The sequence below is a fragment of the Spinacia oleracea genome, chromosome 2 (genome assembly GCF_020520425.1).
Source record: "Spinacia oleracea cultivar Varoflay chromosome 2, BTI_SOV_V1, whole genome shotgun sequence".
Lineage (NCBI taxonomy): Eukaryota > Viridiplantae > Streptophyta > Magnoliopsida > Caryophyllales > Amaranthaceae > Spinacia > Spinacia oleracea.
Genome location: NC_079488.1, coordinates 95,940,809 through 95,958,740, shown reverse-complemented (window position 1 = coordinate 95,958,740; position 17,932 = coordinate 95,940,809). Strand labels below are relative to the sequence as shown.

At 35.7% G+C, this 17,932-nt stretch overlaps 1 protein-coding gene across 1 annotated transcript; it reads left to right on the top strand.

Annotated features, from left to right (window-relative positions):
* The first annotated feature begins 7,736 nt into the window (after nucleotides 1–7,736).
* Nucleotides 7,737–17,917, top strand: LOC110791473 (uncharacterized). The gene is made up of 11 exons (XM_021996223.2): nucleotides 7,737–7,893; nucleotides 12,840–12,973; nucleotides 13,354–13,435; nucleotides 14,174–14,244; nucleotides 14,498–14,599; nucleotides 14,698–14,787; nucleotides 15,229–15,303; nucleotides 16,798–16,830; nucleotides 16,920–17,000; nucleotides 17,399–17,455; nucleotides 17,532–17,917. The coding sequence occupies exons 1-11, from the start codon at nucleotides 7,833–7,835 to the stop codon at nucleotides 17,709–17,711; spliced, it is 966 nt and encodes a 321-aa protein (XP_021851915.1). The 5' UTR covers nucleotides 7,737–7,832; the 3' UTR covers nucleotides 17,712–17,917.
* Nucleotides 17,918–17,932: the final 15 nt, after the last annotated feature.

Genomic DNA, 17,932 nt, shown 5'->3' with positions numbered 1-17,932 from the left:
AGCCATTAAGTTCCAGCCTTTGAAAGGACTTAAAACAAACTAGATGACCCTACAACTAATGTAGCATTGCCATGCTTCATTTCCCACTTGTAGGTCATTAGTGTATCCTAGCTTCCATTGTTTGAGTTATTACCGAAGTAAGAACCTCAAGCGGTATATGATACCAAGGAAGTTTGATTGCTAGGTCACTTCTCTTTAAACATAAACTTATAGGTAGAAACGGAATCGTAAATTCCTTTCATTTGTTCCTCGTTTTCCTTATTTCTTGTACCCTTTCTTATAGTCTTAAGAATTGAATTCTTTAGTGTTGACTTTTATACTTTGTTAGACATGTCCAATGTCACCCCAACAAGGTTCTTACCATTTAATTTATGTTGAATATTAAGTTTCAACTAGATGATCTTACCAGAAGCTTCTAAAGTTCTCTAAGCATCGATCTATTCGAATGTCTAGGGACTAGACTCATTCGAGAATTAAATGGACAAAGATATTAGGTTGTTAATCATTGGTAAAGCTGAGCGTATTAAACTCAATGCTTTATGATCTCAAAACTACAGTGTATTTTGAATTCACAAGCACCAATTGGTTTGACATTCGACTTTGATGTTCGAAAACAACCATAAAAGTCGCTATAAGAAACGTACATTTTAAATTGCTCACTTTCTCTCATTTCCGTGAATCGTTCTTGGATTCATTACCAATCGAGGAAATTTACTGTTACCTTTCTAAAAGGATTTATTGCAGTGCAAGATACTTAATTATAAACAATAATTAAAACATACATTGAAGCATGCAAAGTCTAAACATTTATCATGAATAATAACTTGAAAATTAAAGCAACCATGCAATTAAAACAAGTTATTAGCATTTTATTCGAATTTATTGTTCCGGCAGGTGCGAATAAAATGATTCCAAGATCCTAAAACCATTGAAGAATCAAGCACAGTTTGTCGACTCAATTCTAAAACATTTTAGGTAAGCAAAAGCCTTTTGCTAATAGTCTAGAAACTATTCTTGGTTGATAGGTACGTCTAAGAACTTATTAGGTAAACCTATCGATTTTGCCACGACATAAAAGGACTCCTTACTTATATCGTTGAGTTTCACCAAAACTAACATGTACTCACAATTATTTGTGTACCTTGCCCCTTTAGGACCAATAAGTAACACCTCGCTGAGCGAAAAATATTACTAGATTGATGTAAAGGATATCCAAGCAAGTGTATATTTTGGCATGGCACCTTTTAACTCAATTTTTAAGTTTGGAACTTAAGGCTCTTACTATGTTGGTTAGATTTTAAGTGAACTAAAATCCTTAATCATGCAACATAATCAAGCCACAATCTTATGCATAATTAAGACATATTTAAAGCAATAAATAACTTAAAGCATGCATAAGATAAATGTGATCTAGTATGGCCCGACTTCATCTTGAAGTTTTGACTTCAAAGTCCGTCTTGAAAATCTCCGTGGGAGGCATCATTTTCTTCAAATAGGATAAGCTATAACTAATTACAACTATTTGATGGTACGCAGACCATATTTGAATTGAAAAATAACTTTGGTACTTTAGACCAATTACATTCAAATTAATGGTGCGCAGACCATATTTTCTATCCTATTTGGGCCATACTAGTCACTTCATAACCTGCAAAACAGTACATATACAATATATACCATTCACCCATTCATTATCATGAATGGCCCACATAGCTGGTTAGTAAAACACATTATGCATCACGTAAACATTTGCAGCAATTAATCAAGGGCACCAATAATCTACCAATTATTCAGTCCTTATTAATTCTAATCAAGTTGTTTTAACCTTAAGGATTTGTAGACCTAATCAAGAGTTTATGACTAAAAGGGCTCCCACTTAAACCAATAAATTCATATGCTTTACTAATTTTAAACATAAAAATGTATTTCTAGTCTAACCGGAAACATACAAATTTAATTAAAATTTAAAGCTCATATAGATTTATAATTGAATCCAAAAAGTTTAATTTAATTTCAGTCGTATTTAAATTAATTCATGATTTTAATTTTAGTAAAATAATTAGAATAAATAAAATTTATTATAATTACAATATTCAAAATTAAAATCCAAGAAAATAATTTAAATTATTAATTTTAAAATTAATTAAAATTACGTAAACTGAAAATTTCAAATTAAACATTCAAAACGATCTAATCGCAACGCAAACACCCTACGCATCGCACGCCCATGGGCCACACGCACACAGCCATCGCTGGCCATGTGCGCGCAGCCCATGCGCTCGTCGCATAGCTGCTGCATCTCCCATCGCAAGCCATCGCACAAGTGGTGCTCGCTGCGCGCGCGCCAGCGCTCGACGCACGCGAGCCATCGCTCGCTGTGCGCGCTCGCCAGCGCTTGCTGCGCGCGCTCCAGCGGTTGATGCACGCGAGCCATCGCTCGCTGTGCGCGAGCAATTGCGCGCTGCGCGCGATCAGCGCTGGGCGCAGCGCTCGTGGCACGCGAGCTTGCGCGAGGCAGTGCGCGCTTGCGCGAGGCAGTGCGCGTTGTGGCGCAGCTCGCTTGCTGCCCACACGCGACTGCCATGCCTTGCCTTCGCCCATGCCCATTCATCCATAGCTCGTGGCCCACGACACAAGGCAGGGCTGCTGCCTTGTGCTCGTGCACCATGCCCCTGCTCATTGCATCCGTGCCGCACGGGCGACGAGCTCCCTTGCTCGTCGTCGCATGCCCGCACTATACAACACCCCTTAAGGGTAACACGAAGCGTCCATTGCTTTGTGCGTGCAAGTTATATGAACGAATCGCATAAAAATTTAAAATTTATATTTAAAATTAATGACAAATTAATAAATAATATTAATTTCATAATTTTAGGGCGAAAAATCGAAAATTTATTATTCAATTGATTTCCGATTATTATGGATTCAAGCCTAGGTCATAAAAATTTAAAATTTATCATAAATTTACAATTTTTATGGTGGTTTTTAATCATAGGTTTCTAATTTAAATTATAATTAATTATGAAAATCAAATTAATTCTAAATTATTCTAATTTTCAACAAATTAATCATAATTACAAATTAGATTGCATAATTAACAAGGCTAGGCATTCAAACTTGTTAAACATATACAGTAGGTCAATCAAAAATTCAAGATTTATCAACAAGAATCGCAAATATTTAATTTAACATCTTAAATTTACGAAATTTTGCATTCGAAAAACTAAAACCTTCGAAAAGTCATAGTTAGGCTTCGAATTTGAGAATTCTGGGATCGGCAGAAAAACACTATTTTTGTCAAAATTTTAGAATGCCTTTTACATGCGGAATTGACACAAAAATCACTCGATTTGGATGAGTAACGAAGAAACTGCCGAAAAACTGCGTACGTATAATTAAATAAACGCAATTTGCAATTAATTAACAATTACGAAAATTAATCACCCCTTTTAATTCTTGCAAATTTGTAATATTTAACCATGTTCATGCAATTTAGATTATGAAAATAATAAGAGGCTCGTGATACCACTGTTAGATTATGATACATATGACAATTCATAAATCATGCGGAAACAACCATTAAGCCAAGAATACATATTATTTACACATAATCATATAGCATAATTTAGATGCATACTCTTTGTTGCGTGCCTTCCCTAGCTGCGCCCGAACCGAACAAGAACAAGTCTTTTAGGACTCCAAGTGTCGTCCCTCCGTAGATAGTCCACAGCACGTCCGGATCCGCCTTAAGATTGACCAACTAGAATCGCCCTTAAGGTACTATTATTTTCGGCTAAAATGGGCAAGAGTTATGGCTGATTTTTCTGCTTAAAAATCCTAGTTTTGAATACTTGAAAACTTATGTATAAATAATGACCCCTAGGCCCTTATTTATAGAGGTATGGAAAAGGAATTGTAATCCTACTAGGATGTGGATTTGTTAATTAGAACTTTATTAGGACTCTAAATAACAAAGAAATTCTAATAAGATTAGGATTTTAATCTTCGCACGAATCCCAATAGAATTAGGATTTCCGGCATACGCATCGCACAAGCCGTGCACCCGCGCAGGCCTTGCGGCCCACGACAAGCGCACACCCCATGTGCGGTGCTGCGTGCGCGCGCGCGCCCTTGGCTGGGCCTGGCCTTGCGCTGGGCCTGGTCGAGGCGTGCGTTGCGTGCGGCTCGCTGGGCGATGGCCTAGCTTCGTGCTGGGCCTTCGTCTAGCGGGCCTCGTCCGATGCTAATTCGTACGATACGCTTCCGATTAAATTCCCGATTCCGGAATTCATTTCCGATACGAACAACATTTAATATTTCCGATTCCGGAATTAATTTCCGTTTCGAACAAATATTTAATATTTCCGTTTCCGGAATTATTTTCCGATTCCGATAATATTTCTGTTTCTGACAATATTTCCGTTTCCGGCAATATTTCCGATTCCGGCAATATTTCCATTTCCGATAATATTTTCCGATACGTACCATGTTTCCGTTTCCGGCAACATCTACGACTTGGATAATATTTATATTTCCGATACGATCCATATTTCCGTTTCCGGCAATATCATCGTTTCCGGAGTATTCATTTCTTGCCTGTGACGATCTCAGCTCCCACTGAAACCAAGATCCGTCGATTCCGAATATCCATAGATGGAGTATTTAATGCCATTAAATACTTGATCCGTTTACGTACTATTTGTGTGACCCTACGGGTTCAGTCAAGAGTAAGCTGTGGATTAATATCATTAATTCCACTTGAACTGAAGCGGTCTCTAGCTAGGCATTCAGCTCACTTGATCTCACTGAATTATTAACTTGTTAATTAATACTGAACCGCATTTATTAGATTTAACATAGAATGCATACTTGGACCAAGGGCATTATTTCCTTCAATTAATGTTTTCATTCTATTTCTGATTAATAAGCTATTAATCTACGTCTTTACGAGTATTTTAAATTTACTATATCAATTAGAGTTTGTTGTAAGTTATAAGATGACTAATAATTATATAACGAAAACCCTATGAAAAGCTTGGCCCTATCTGGTTAGGAGCTGTTAGTTGATAGCTGGTTTGACTAGCTGTTAGCTGTTTACATTAGCTGGTTTGACTAACTGGTTACATTAGCTGTTTGTGTAAAAGTGTTTGCTAAATTAGCTGATAGATGTTAGATGTTTAATATGTAAAATGACCATTAAGGACATTGACATACTTTGTTTCTTATTAATATGACACATAGTTTATTGTGTTAATTTTTTCTCTTTATTTTTTTTAATAAACATTGACTAAATAATATAAAATAAAAATATTTTAAAAAATATTTTTAATTTAATTTTTTTAATAATATATATTTTTCAAATAGAGAAATATTACTAATGATATTTCAAGCATGATTGCAATATATTTCAAGCATGATTGCAATATATTTCAATTGATTCACAGTACTAATATAAAATTCATTACAACAAAAAACGAATCTAGTAAACAAGGTGAAATGAAAAAGAAAGTGTGAATGGAGTAATATTTTTAGGAGAAAAATAATTTAGGGTACCAAGGTTAATAGTGGTTGTAATTATAGGCAATAGTAGGACAAAATAGTCATCCACTTTCTCAAATCTCTAATTGCAAAAGGCTCATATATTGAGCTTTTTCAAAATTAGCTTTTTTCATCCCAAAATTCTCTTTCAAACCTTTTCTAACCAAACACTTCCAATTAGTCTTTTCTAAAGGTCAAACCTCTAATTCACCCCAAAAAGCCTTTTTCTCTCAAGCCTCTCATAACCAAACACCTCAAGTAAACGTACAGTTTGGTTTGGTGAAAGTAACTTTAACAATTCATCTCATGAATTTATATACTCATACACAAAAGAGGTTAACTCTAATTATTCATCTTGTTCCAAACTTACTTCTAACTAAAGTTCCTCTCTTATATTAAAAAATATTTTTTTACATTTTTTAAATTTGTTCAAAATATTTTATCTAATTTGTTAGTATTTACTTATGTGGCATTCAATTTTTTCATTCTAAAATAAATTGAAAATCTATTTTTTCATTGGTTGAATTGTAATGATTTCCTACATGGCGCTCTAAAAGCTCAGTAAATAGGCCCGCTTTAATTATATACGGAGTATATTAGATTATTATTAGAGAAGAGTGAATATTAGAAGGGCAAAATCATATTTTTCCTTCTTTAAATGGGGGTGTTTTTAGAAAGCGCTGACGTCGAATAACAATCGGAGTACACTTGTTTTGAGATGGAAAATACGATTACCAAATGGAAAATTTGCCAAAAACAACCTTTTAAAACCTTTTTTTTTTTGCAAGAAACAACATTTTAATTTTTTTTTTTTTTGCGAAAAAAGACCTTAAAGTAAAATTAATTTGCGAGAGACAGCCTTTTGGTGTTTTCAGGCGTTGACCAAAGAATTTCCGGTTTGACTTGGCCGGTTTTACTACTTGCACCCTCTTTCCCCCCTCTTTTCCCACTTACACCAATTTCGAGCCATAAATCAAAATATAAAAAAAAACCCCAAAAAATCCAGTCTTCTATCTCTCTTCATCTTCCCCCACCAAAATTTTTTACCCTCTCTTCCTGCTGAATCATTTGGATGAAATTGGTAGATTGCTTCTCAATTAAGTGATTGTCGGCACTCTACCACAAATTTTTGGTAAGTTTTATTCATTAATTTTGCCTAATTTTAATGTAGGAAAGTTAGGATTTTCCCCCCAAATTTGTGAATTGATTTAATTTTCTCGATTTTCTATTTGAAATTGCAGGGACCATGACTCGATTTTCTGGCTGAAATTGCAGGGACCATGACTCGATTTTCTGGCTGAAATTGCAGGGACAATGAAATTGGGCGCCATTGAAGTACAAAAGCAAGAGAAAACAGAGCCAAAAAACGGAAACAAACAGTGAGATGAGATCATAAATTTTAACAAAAAATGGAAAAAAAACATTAAATTTAAGTAGGTGAACAAAGTGACGTTCGAAATTCATGACTTACAACATTCAATGGATGGAAATTGATGGTTGAGCTTCATTAATGGTGGAGGCAGAGAACTCCAAATGTTTTTCAGATTCTTTTTTTTTAGGTTTTTAAACAATTCCCTTTTATATGAGAGGTAAAAGGAGGGAAAATGGTGGGAATAAGAGAAAGAGAGAGCTTGAATAAGAAAAAGAGAGCATGTAACCGACATAGGCCAAGTCAAACCGAAAATTGTTTGGTCAACGTCTGAAAACACTAAAAGGTTGTATCTCGCAAATCTATACTATACATTAAAAGACGTTTACAATCAAGTTTATCTTCCATGTGGCGCTTCCCTCTTCCTTCATAAAGGGTGGTACTTCATGCACTTACATACAATTAAAAAAAATAGAAATATTGTTTATGTAAGACTTGAACCCTTGACCGCAGGTTTCAAACAATAAAGACTTATCCACCAAGCTATATATCATGTTTGATTTATTTCTTTCCAAACAAAATATAGCAAATGGAAAAATAATGAAGAATAAAAATAATATAAGCATTTAATCACGTTCTTTGTATGTAATGGAATAAATATGGTTTTTCGTGTAATGACCCGGGGCATCGCCCGGGATAAAAAACTAGTTAATTTTACTTAAAAGTCTGTTTTCGCAAAAAAATATTTAAAAGTTTTCTCCAAAAAAATGGTTTTAAAAGGTTGTTTTTGGCAATTTTACCTAACCAAATAGGAATGTAAGAAAAGTTTAAAGTTTCCCAAACTTGACTTGAGACTACGTATTCATTTTTGATTTGCAATCGAAATTCACAGATAATGCGCGGTAGCTCGACTTAAGCTCTGAAGATGGCTATGGCGATGCAAACTGGGGTTGCCTCCTCCAAAGTTCTAATCCTTTTGGGAGCAGGTTCTTTCTTTTTCTCTCTCTTATCTTTTTAGTTACCCCTTTTCAGATTTCTCTGTTCTCCCAAACCCAATTTACTTTCTTTTTTTTCAATTATTAATTTGATCATCCCACATCCTTAAGTAGATAATTAGTCTCCATTAATCGAGCCCAGGTTCTTGTCTTGTTGTTTTCTTTTCTGGGGTTTTGATATAATTCGTATTTCTTTTGTATTACAATGTAATTTTTAATTTATTTATGAAAGAAAATGATATGGCGGGTGCCCCATTTTATGAAGGTTAGAATTACATGATCAGAGTGATCGGTTTAACACCTATAATCCATGGTGGCTAGATTAGGGTATCTGGACTGGCTCTGGTTGGGTGGGCTATATAATTGGAGTTAATAATGTGGATAGTACCGGAAAATTGGGAATTCTGGGGTTGCTAGGTTTGCTGTTTTAATATCATGGATAGTAATTACTCCGTACTATACTAGAAGAAGAAAGCTTGATTGGATTAAGTTCAATTTGAAGTAGATGATTTGATGTGATGGACATTTGTGAAAGTTAATTGGTAGCTCATTGAACTTGATTTGGTTGATTAGTTAGAGGCAAAATTTTATCCAGTTTTTTTTATAACTTTTAACATGTTTTGATTAATATTTTATATTATAAGTAATTTTTGATGGACAAACTTTTCGGTTTTTAATGAAATACCCCAGAAGTTTCACGAAATTCACTAATACCCACTCAGTTTTAAAAAAAACACCGGATACCCTTTTTTACAAAAATACATTCAAGTGCCCTTTCTTCTAACGGAAGTCTATCTCTGTAAACATTAACCCTTAGAGCAAGATTAGCGCTAGTCTAAGTTAAAACTTCCACATCATATTTTTATTAACTTTTATTTATTTTTAATTTCTCAGATCCCTTTCAGACTTACTTAATTTTTTCACTTTACCCCTCATACTCATTCAAGACTTCTCAAACTTGTAAAAAAAAACAGTTAACATATAATTTACTGTTTAAGTGTCTTAAGTAGAGTCTTGATATTCCAAGACTCTTACTCAGACTTTTTTCATACTCTCCCACTTAGATGGAAAGTCTTAGGTTAATACTCAATTAGACCATTACTCATACTATTGCTCAGACTAGCGCTAATCTTGCTCTTAATCAGCACATTAATCCTTAAACATAGTAATCCCTAGTTAATTGATTAATCATTAACCCCCAATCACACACATCACTTCTTTCTCCTCCCATTATTACTATTCGTATCCCCTTCATTGCTCCCCCACTCAATCCTTCCATGATTAATATTCATCATTCCTTCCTTCTCCTCAATTTCGGTGGCATGTGTAAGCTTCTCATTACCAAGAAATTGATGCAAATATCCTTCCAATTACCTCATTTACTTCCAATCTCACATTGCTAAAATCAGAAAACTCACAAGTTACTCCAGAAATTGATCCAAGGGAACAAAAACTCAAGAAACCATATTTGAATCCCAAAACACAAACTTAATTGATAACACAGAAAATTTCGATTCACTTGTTCATTCAACTTAACAGTTAACACGGAAAGAAGAGAGAGAAAGTGGAGATGCTTCAAAAACAACAATGAAAAAGCGAGAAGCATGGGGTTTTCCTCAAAATTAATTTCTCTTTTATAATTTTTCTATTTACATCCTACTCTCTTGCTTAGACTCTTCAATCCAAAGTAAGTTACCTATTATCCCTGAATTGCAAATTTGAATTTGGTTTGGGGTTTTTTGTTTAGGTCCCTTTTGATTTCTAGGTCACTTGTATTTTTGCTGATTAAGTGTTCAATTGTGAAGAACAAGCAATTAATTGTTGTTGGTTCAACTTTTATTTTTTATGGGAAGAAAAGGGTAATCGATAAATTGAGGCAAGGAGTGAGGTTATCGGCGGCGACATGCGCAAGTAACTCAGGCGTGGTGGTGCTGCTGGCCTGCTGCTGCTGGTGGATATGGTGGTCAGAGGAGAAAGAAAACAAGGGGAGAGGATAGGGAAGGGAAGGAGAGAGAAAAAAAAGAAGAAAAAAGGTCAATAATTATATGTGTTTTTTTGATTAATTAGGAGTAAATTAGTAAATTAGTGTTAAGGGTAGGAGTTAATTAGGATAATTAGGGGCTCATGGCTAACAAAGTTAACAACCGTTAGTCATTAAGGGTATTTGGATGTATTTTTTGTAAAAATAGGGTATTTGTATAATTTTTGAAATTTAGTAGGTATTTGGTGAATGTCGTGAAACCTCGGGGGTATTTCATGAAAAAACCGTAAACTTATTAAAGGGTTACATGATTATCTTTGTACATTATGATTTATGAGTGATTTTGAAGGGGATATTCCCAGCTCCATCTCGACCGACATCTTGCTCTCTCGAAGGGTTGGAGTCCTAGAGTGAACTACTCAATGACAAGCTCGGTGGGAGGGTACGGTTGGGAATGAGAGTAAGAGTCAGTACGATCGTAAAAGCTGGCTGAGAAGGCAGGAGAATTTGACTCTATTAGCTTCTTTCTTCTACCGTCCAACGGAGGTCAGCACAACCTGTAGTGATTAGAACACAACTCGTAATGGAAGCTCCTTTACATGTTGCTACTCCAAAACAACATCGTGAACTAAAATCTCAAAGAACTGAAACTGGTTTGGTTCGTCTAAAATGGTATTGGTAGCATGGGAAACAATCTTCCTAGGGGGTTGGCACAAGAGCTATGAAGGCTAGAGATTTCCGCGCCTCCTGTCCCATTTAACTACATTTGTTCCTCTAATCAACAGCCTAACAGAACGCAACAGCGAGGGACAACCCGCCCATACAACCAACGGGGAGGATGACACTACTGGCAAAGACCGTCCGACGAAGACGCCGTAAGCGTGAAGTGTGGAGTCGAGGGAGGGTAGAGGAACCCGGACGGTGGAAAAACCAGGAGAGGCTAGGTCATTTGACGGAAATGGAAGGCCCTATGGGACCTAAGGTGTACTGGTTTTTAGGCCAATAGCAGCATTGGGAAGCTAAGTTAGTACAACGGAGTCCGTGTCCGTGAAACACTAGTGAACCTTGGAATCAGAGTTGGATGAGGCGCGGCGATTTCGATGAGGCGCACCTAAGGCGCACCAAGGCGCAAAAAGGCGCACAAAGGCGCACTTTGAGGTGCAAAAAAGGCGCAAAAAGGCGCACTTACACGGCACAGACCATTTTTTCACTTTTTTTTAAACTTTTCATTAGGGCGCCTCACTTCAACGAGGCGCATCGAGGCGCAACGAGGCGCGCCTAAGACGCTGGGAACTCCAAATCGCCTTGTTGCGCCTTGAGCCTTTTTATACATTGATCAGGGTAACTTTACATCCGCCTTACAACGCATATATCTTGAGAACTTTTGCTAATATAACTGTTCGAAGCCTCAAGAGGATTCTTATAAGACTTAGGGCTTAGGTAAGATCTATGCACAAGTCCGGATTGCAATTAAATGCATACAACCAAACACCCTTACCCACAAGTAAAGGTGGTAATCAAAACTACTCTTGGTGTATAAACGCTACCAAGACCCAAGGGGAAGTTTAAGAAAAAGAGGACCGTAGCAGGTTTTGGACTTTTGATAGACAATTAGACATTGAGAATAATGAGTGGGGATGTATTTTAATTGTTGAGGATTTTCTTTTCAATTGTTCCTTACCTTCTCTATTATTATTACTTTGTTCATGCAAGTCATTTAGGTTTTATATTGCTTTTGTTTCTCCTTTCTTCATGTACATCTTTTTTTGTCCTCTTCCTCAATCAACACGGCAAAAGTCTTAGCTTTTTAAATAGTACAAATAAATAACATTTTTGTCATTAAGATAAAATAGTTGAGTGTCTAACATTTGTACTCCCCTATCCCAACAATTCTTCATATATATTAGTGTGATTATTATAGTTGTTGTGTACTTGTGTTAATGCTATTGGGTTATTGTTCCCGAGACTCCAAGTCTCTAAGAGTTACTTTGTGGTGTGGGTAGGGAAGTAGAGGTTCTATTGACGTTTTCAGATATTAGGAAAGGACTTAAAATATGCAATTTATGCACATAAGGATACAAATATTTCTTCTTAGAAGATGGATCAAGTACTTGAATGACAATCCAACGCTAATGCTTTAAAACGGCCCCTGCTACATGCCTACATGACAAGGGGTTCAATTATACATATTCATACCTCCTTTAATAGAGACAGTATTTCTATGAGACCCTTGGCCCAAATGACAAGTTGACAAACAGTCTTCTTCACATTGAATGATGAGTGCAGACATATTAATGAGTATTTTTTAGCTTCGGACATTGGTATTAAGAGCCATCCGCCATAGAACAATAGAATTTTTGGCTCCACTGTAAAGTGATAGCTCAAATTAAAACAAATTTATCTCCTTTTCTCTCCTTTATTTATTTATTTTTTCTGGTGAGGACAGGGGGTTAGATATTGTCTAGATCTGTATGCTCTTGTGGATGCGATGAGGTTTTTTGTTGATGATTGATCTGGCAAATCTGTTGATGGGTGCTTGCGTGATGCTTGTGATTGTGAGTACGGAATAGCTCAAAATCAGAATGTCCTTTCTCCTGTCCAGTGCAAGGAAAAAACTCATAATAATCCATGTGCAGGGCCAACACTCTAACCCCTAAGGCCCTAACGGACAAGGGTGTGAAGCGTGTTCAGGCCTAGACGCCTAGTCTAGGACTCACTCAAGGAAGAATGTATTTGTTTGGTTGTTGTGTTTATGATATACTAAATATTTATATTCATTATAAGGGAATATGTTGTGAGCTGATGATCTTGTTGGTTGCAGACTTCTGTACATGAGATTTTCTTTTGTACTTTCTCATATATGATGCCTCCATTGCCAAGGCTACAACAGTCGCATTGTTTCTGTTGAATGTTTCTGTATTTTACTGGCCTTATGTTTTTTTTCCTTGCATAATAGGTTTGACTGGTTCAGTAATTCTGAAGAACGGACAATTATCTGATGTCCTTCTGCATCTTCAGGAATATATAAAAGGCATCAATGATGTTGATTTCTCTTCAACCAAAATTGATCCCGTATTTCTTGCAGCACAGGTAATATTGGTTGCCTAAGATGAGAAGAAAGAACTATTGGTAGATAATATTTGAGAAACGTAACTTTTGGGTTCCCCTTTTCACCTATGTGATCACCAAATACCAAATTTTTATGTAATGAATATTGTAGCATAAAAGAGATGCTTAAAATTCTTGGTTTCCACCTTCTTTTTAAAACTGCTTACGTAGGTTGGCCAAAATGCATCCCGTGGCTTAAATTTTGTGCTTTTAAGTTTTTTCGGTTATATTTGAAAATAAGGTTATTTGAAGTTTTATAGATCACCAACAAGTAGCTTTCATTCTACAGAAATGACTCAATGAGCTGTCGATAAAAGTTTATTGGTTTCGGGCTGTTAACTTGCTGTTCTTGTTACCTTCAGATTCGCCAATTGGCTCAGGAGATTAGGGAGTTATCTCTGTCGAATCCCATTACTATAATGAATGGAGGATCTGGTTCTAGTGGTATGAAGTTAGTTCTCTTTTATCTTCCTTTGCTTATATCTTCAGCTATATGTGAAATCTGGTTGATTTGTTTCGTTTCCTTCAGTAGGCAGTTCAGTTGTTTCTCACTGTGTTAGTTTCAAAAGGCAAGTTTATTGTTGCAAGGGAGCCTTCCTTGTGGACAGGCTGTCATTGTCTCTACTATTATCAGTTGACTGCTCTTTGGTTTCAACAGTCGGTGATTATACCTAATGGTGCAGATAAAATTTAGATAGATTACTATCAGCAGTCAGACCATGATCCTAATTTTTTTGGGTACAGTGGTTCAATGTCTCAATTCCTTTCTTCTTTGGCTGTCTACATATTCCTAATTTTTTTGGATACAGTTACTGTGTTAAATTCTTTTAATACCACTGCCTATAAAGGCTATAATTAAATAATAAAATATTTCAAATATTATTGACAAATATATTCTCTGTGAGGTTTGTCTCCTTAGTTGTGATGGGAATTGGGAAAACCATAGATATGCCTCCAATTTTACAAAATGTTTAGTTTTAGTATTATTTTCTTTCTAGTTTTTGGGTTAGGGAAAGGTAGTATTCGAATTCTGTTTCTAAAGTATATCAGAGTATCGGATCGTCATTGCTTAGTTCTGTTTTGTTTTATACAATAATAATTCTTTTATCTCCTAAGGTAGCATTTCCACCCATTTTTTCTTTGATTAATGTAAAATACCTCATTTCTTCTTGCTGACTGTAGGGGGCTACGGTTCCTATTTGGTGCCAGCCGCTGCTCTTGGAGCAATGGGATACTGTTACATGTGGTGGAAGGTCTGATTTCACCCACAGTCCTACTTGCCATTATATTTTCTAGTCGTATGTTGATCTACTTTCTGTATGATTTGTTTATCAAAAATCTATCCATGTTGTCAAACTTATGTGCTTTCAGTTTTTGTTGTTGATGATCTTTTCTTTTATGCAATAGTCTTTCAACCTCTTTCATAAGCTCTATATCTATGGTACTTATAATGAGAATTGAACTTTTCTCCTCTAATGTGTTATGTGTACTGTGTCGTCATTGCAGGGATTGTCATTTTCAGATGTCATGTTTGTGACAAAGCAAAATATGGCAACTGCTGTTTCTAGTGTTTCCAAACAGCTGGACAACTTGACTGATGCATTGGCAGTTAGTTTCATCTCTACTTGGTCTTTGTTTAGGCTAGTTACTTTCTTCCGTACTTCATTTCCATTTTTATTAACTCCTACTTGCTGCACACTGTCTAGACGACAAAAAAACATTTGTCAAAGAGGCTGGAGACCTTGGATTGGAAGCTGGAAGAGCAGAAAGAGATCTCTGGTCAGATACATGATGATGTATGTATGTCTAATCGAATTATTTCATTCAGTAATGTAGCTTAATCATCTGTTTTCTTCTACTTTATTATATGGTCTATAAATGTGTCAAGGTTAAGCATTAGAGATACATTTTACGTGCTTATTATGGCTCCATAGTTCATACGTTTATCCAATTCAACTACGTATTACATTACATGAATACTTAGCCCATTCAAGTGACAATTCCTTTTTACCTACTTCTCTGGTTTGAAGTAACCCTCATAAGATAGCTCATTTAATTAAATGTCAAGATTCATGGATAAGCTGCCGAAAAATCTTGGGGTATGTATCTATTTGTTTGCTAGTCCAGATTGTACTCTGTTAATATTTATTGATAAATGAACTATGGAACTACTATCACAAATTTCTCTTGGCTCGCTTGCATGTCTTACTTTCTGTTTACTTTTTGTGCCTATGCAGGTTATTGGTGTCAAGTCAAACATCTCCCAAATTGGTTTTGACATTGACTCAATCCGTGAAATGATAAATGGACTGGTAAGGCGATCTTTCTTTAGTTGACAAACCTGGTCACTGAAATCTGTCTTGACATGAAAACTGCTGTTCTGTAGATTCTCTTTGGGTAATAGTGGGAAGTAGGGATTAAAGTTCTTTAGTTTCAAAAGCTTCCTTGTGCAAATTTAATGGTTTTGTTTGGGTAGAATGGGATTTGCGTGCCATAGCCTATAGAAATAACAAAATGTCCTTTATTATAACTTTTTTCATGTTAATTTTGTTAGATTTTGAGGTGAACAATGTTGTTACTGAAGTAAATAATGGTTTGCCTTGGAGAGCAACTCCTTTTATATCAGGGATTCTTCTGTGTGTTGTCTGATTGTCTCAAGAGGGAGTGTTGGAAGTAGGGTGATCCAGCGGTGCTTTAGAATCTATGTTACAATTATTGCTTTCTATAAAACTTGTACGATTGCATTTTTATTGGGAAGGGTAGTTATTATAGGATGTAAACGTGAAGACTTATAATGACTTTGTGATATCCATCTTAATAATATACTTCCTCTGTTCCTTAACTAATTTGCAAAATGGCAGCATGTATGGAAAATACGTATATTAATGAAGGGAAAAAGGTGGAGGGGGACCATTTTGGAAGAGGATAATTTGGAGAGAGAATGTGAGGCAACTAATTATATTTGATAAAATTAAGGGTATGTATGTCTATTTATACCAACAAACTTACCATATATGGGTATGTACTATGTAGCAATTAATCTGAAACTTCAAGTAAGGTAAATGTCAATTAATATGGAATAGAAGAGGTTATAATTTTTTTTTTTCCAAATTAGTTACTCCGTACATAGTTCATTCCCTTTGTGAAACTAGCCCCTCACTCAATATTGCTTCCTTCAAATTCTAATCATTTATTGATGCAACCAGCAATCTCGAACAAATGCAAGCTCTAAATTTATTTTAATCAACTCAATATAGATTCAGAATTTAGCTCAATGTTGGAGAGATCCTTGATCATGCAAGATGAAGAAATGAGATTTGAAGTCTTCATTTTTAAAAGCATTTGTTAATTCCATGTGGGATATAAGCTTGACTCTAGGACTTTGGTGGGTTTAATGTGATGAGATATGATTGTTTTAATGTATATGGTGTTGAAATTTTCCAAGTGATATACTGAGAAATGCTGCTATCCATACTAGGTTGTATTGTCAAGTACTTCATACAAATTAGTAAGGAAACTGAAGGGTTACAGTCTGGAGTTTAAATGGGACTGAATATGCTAAATTAGTAAATTGGATGCGACATGATGGAGTAATACTTCTAATTAGCTATAACTTATAGGCATAAAGCGTGTGAAAATATAGACAACCTTTGTGATTATGTAACTGTAAGCTGCTTCACTTCATTTAGAAAGTTCAGTAGTACAGGTTTTACTTGTTCAACTTCCTTTTGAATTATGAAAATACTTTTGAAAATTATGAAATTTTGCTGTCATCTCATGGTATTTTTGTTTCATTTTTTTGACAGGAAGGAAAGCTTGAACTTCTTGAAGGTAAACAGGTATGTATTTATCTTCTCATTTGGGCAAGTGACTGTGCAGGAATGGTCCTGTAATGATTCATGACCCCTGTCTTCTTCCTATGTCACAGGACTTGACAAATTCAGGTGTATACTATCTATGCCAAGTAGCCGGAGGAATCACGGGGGGACCAAATGCTAGACTTGTCCAGGTTAGAGGGTTCCAACTTTTATTCGTCTCATTCTTTTATAGTTGATATATAATACTTAATGTGAATTCTGAGATTTTTAAAAAGATAGGCCTTTTTATTTTTGCATAATTCTTGCCTTTTTCCTGCTGCGTTGTCCTTTTAGTTTATGTGTCTGTGTTGTCCTTGTTGAACATGCAAATATACTGAGACAGAGGTCTGCATTTACATAAGCTTCAAAGATATAAACCTTCAGGTCCTTCACCAACATACATGTGAACCATCGCGGGAGGGGGGCTTGGGGGGGGGGGGGGGGGGGATGACTGGAACTGTTTTTTTTTGTCTAATCAAAGTTGTATAGAAGTATAAACTTGGAAGACATGTTTGGCATGGAATGTTTGAAGTTCTTTTTGTTTTAATAGGACGTCGGCTCAAAGCTTGACCCACCAAAAGTTACATGCGAGGACACCTCTCGGAAGGTTTGTTGAGTTTTAGATCCATTGCTTCTCCTTTGATGAATTCACATTCCTGATATTTTTCTCCACTTTTCCGCAGGGCCTGCAATTCTTAACGGATTCAACTTTATTTGAAAGTGTTGTGGAGAAACCACTTACAAGCTCTAAGGTAGACGATTTTGATCGAGTTGCTGTGAAAACTGTTTCTTCTGCGAAAGTGAAAACAAGATTACACAGGTCCTATCCAGTTGGAATTTCTCTGGCACATGATATTATTTGAGTTGATTAGTGATTACTCATTATCCATTTTATAATTAGCTGTGAGTGAAGAAAACTTATTTTTATTGATGCTTCTCGGGCTAATTGCTTGCTGGAGGTACATATTATGTATCTATTTATTGGTATTCTTGCTCGATTTTGGTCTTGTAAACTGTTTGTAACTGTATATTGTGAATAAGAGAAAAACTTGGCATTGCCAAAACTTAATCCGGACTATGTTGC

Coding starts and splice junctions, on each gene's coding strand:
- LOC110791473 (XM_021996223.2), top strand. CDS start 7,833: ATGGCTATGGCGATGCAAACTGGGGTTGCCTCCTCCAAAGTTCTAATC. Junction 12,974..13,353: donor CCGTATTTCTTGCAGCACAG/GTAATATTGGTT, acceptor TGTTACCTTCAG/ATTCGCCAATTGGCTCAGGA. Junction 16,831..16,919: donor AACTTCTTGAAGGTAAACAG/GTATGTATTTAT, acceptor CCTATGTCACAG/GACTTGACAAATTCAGGTGT.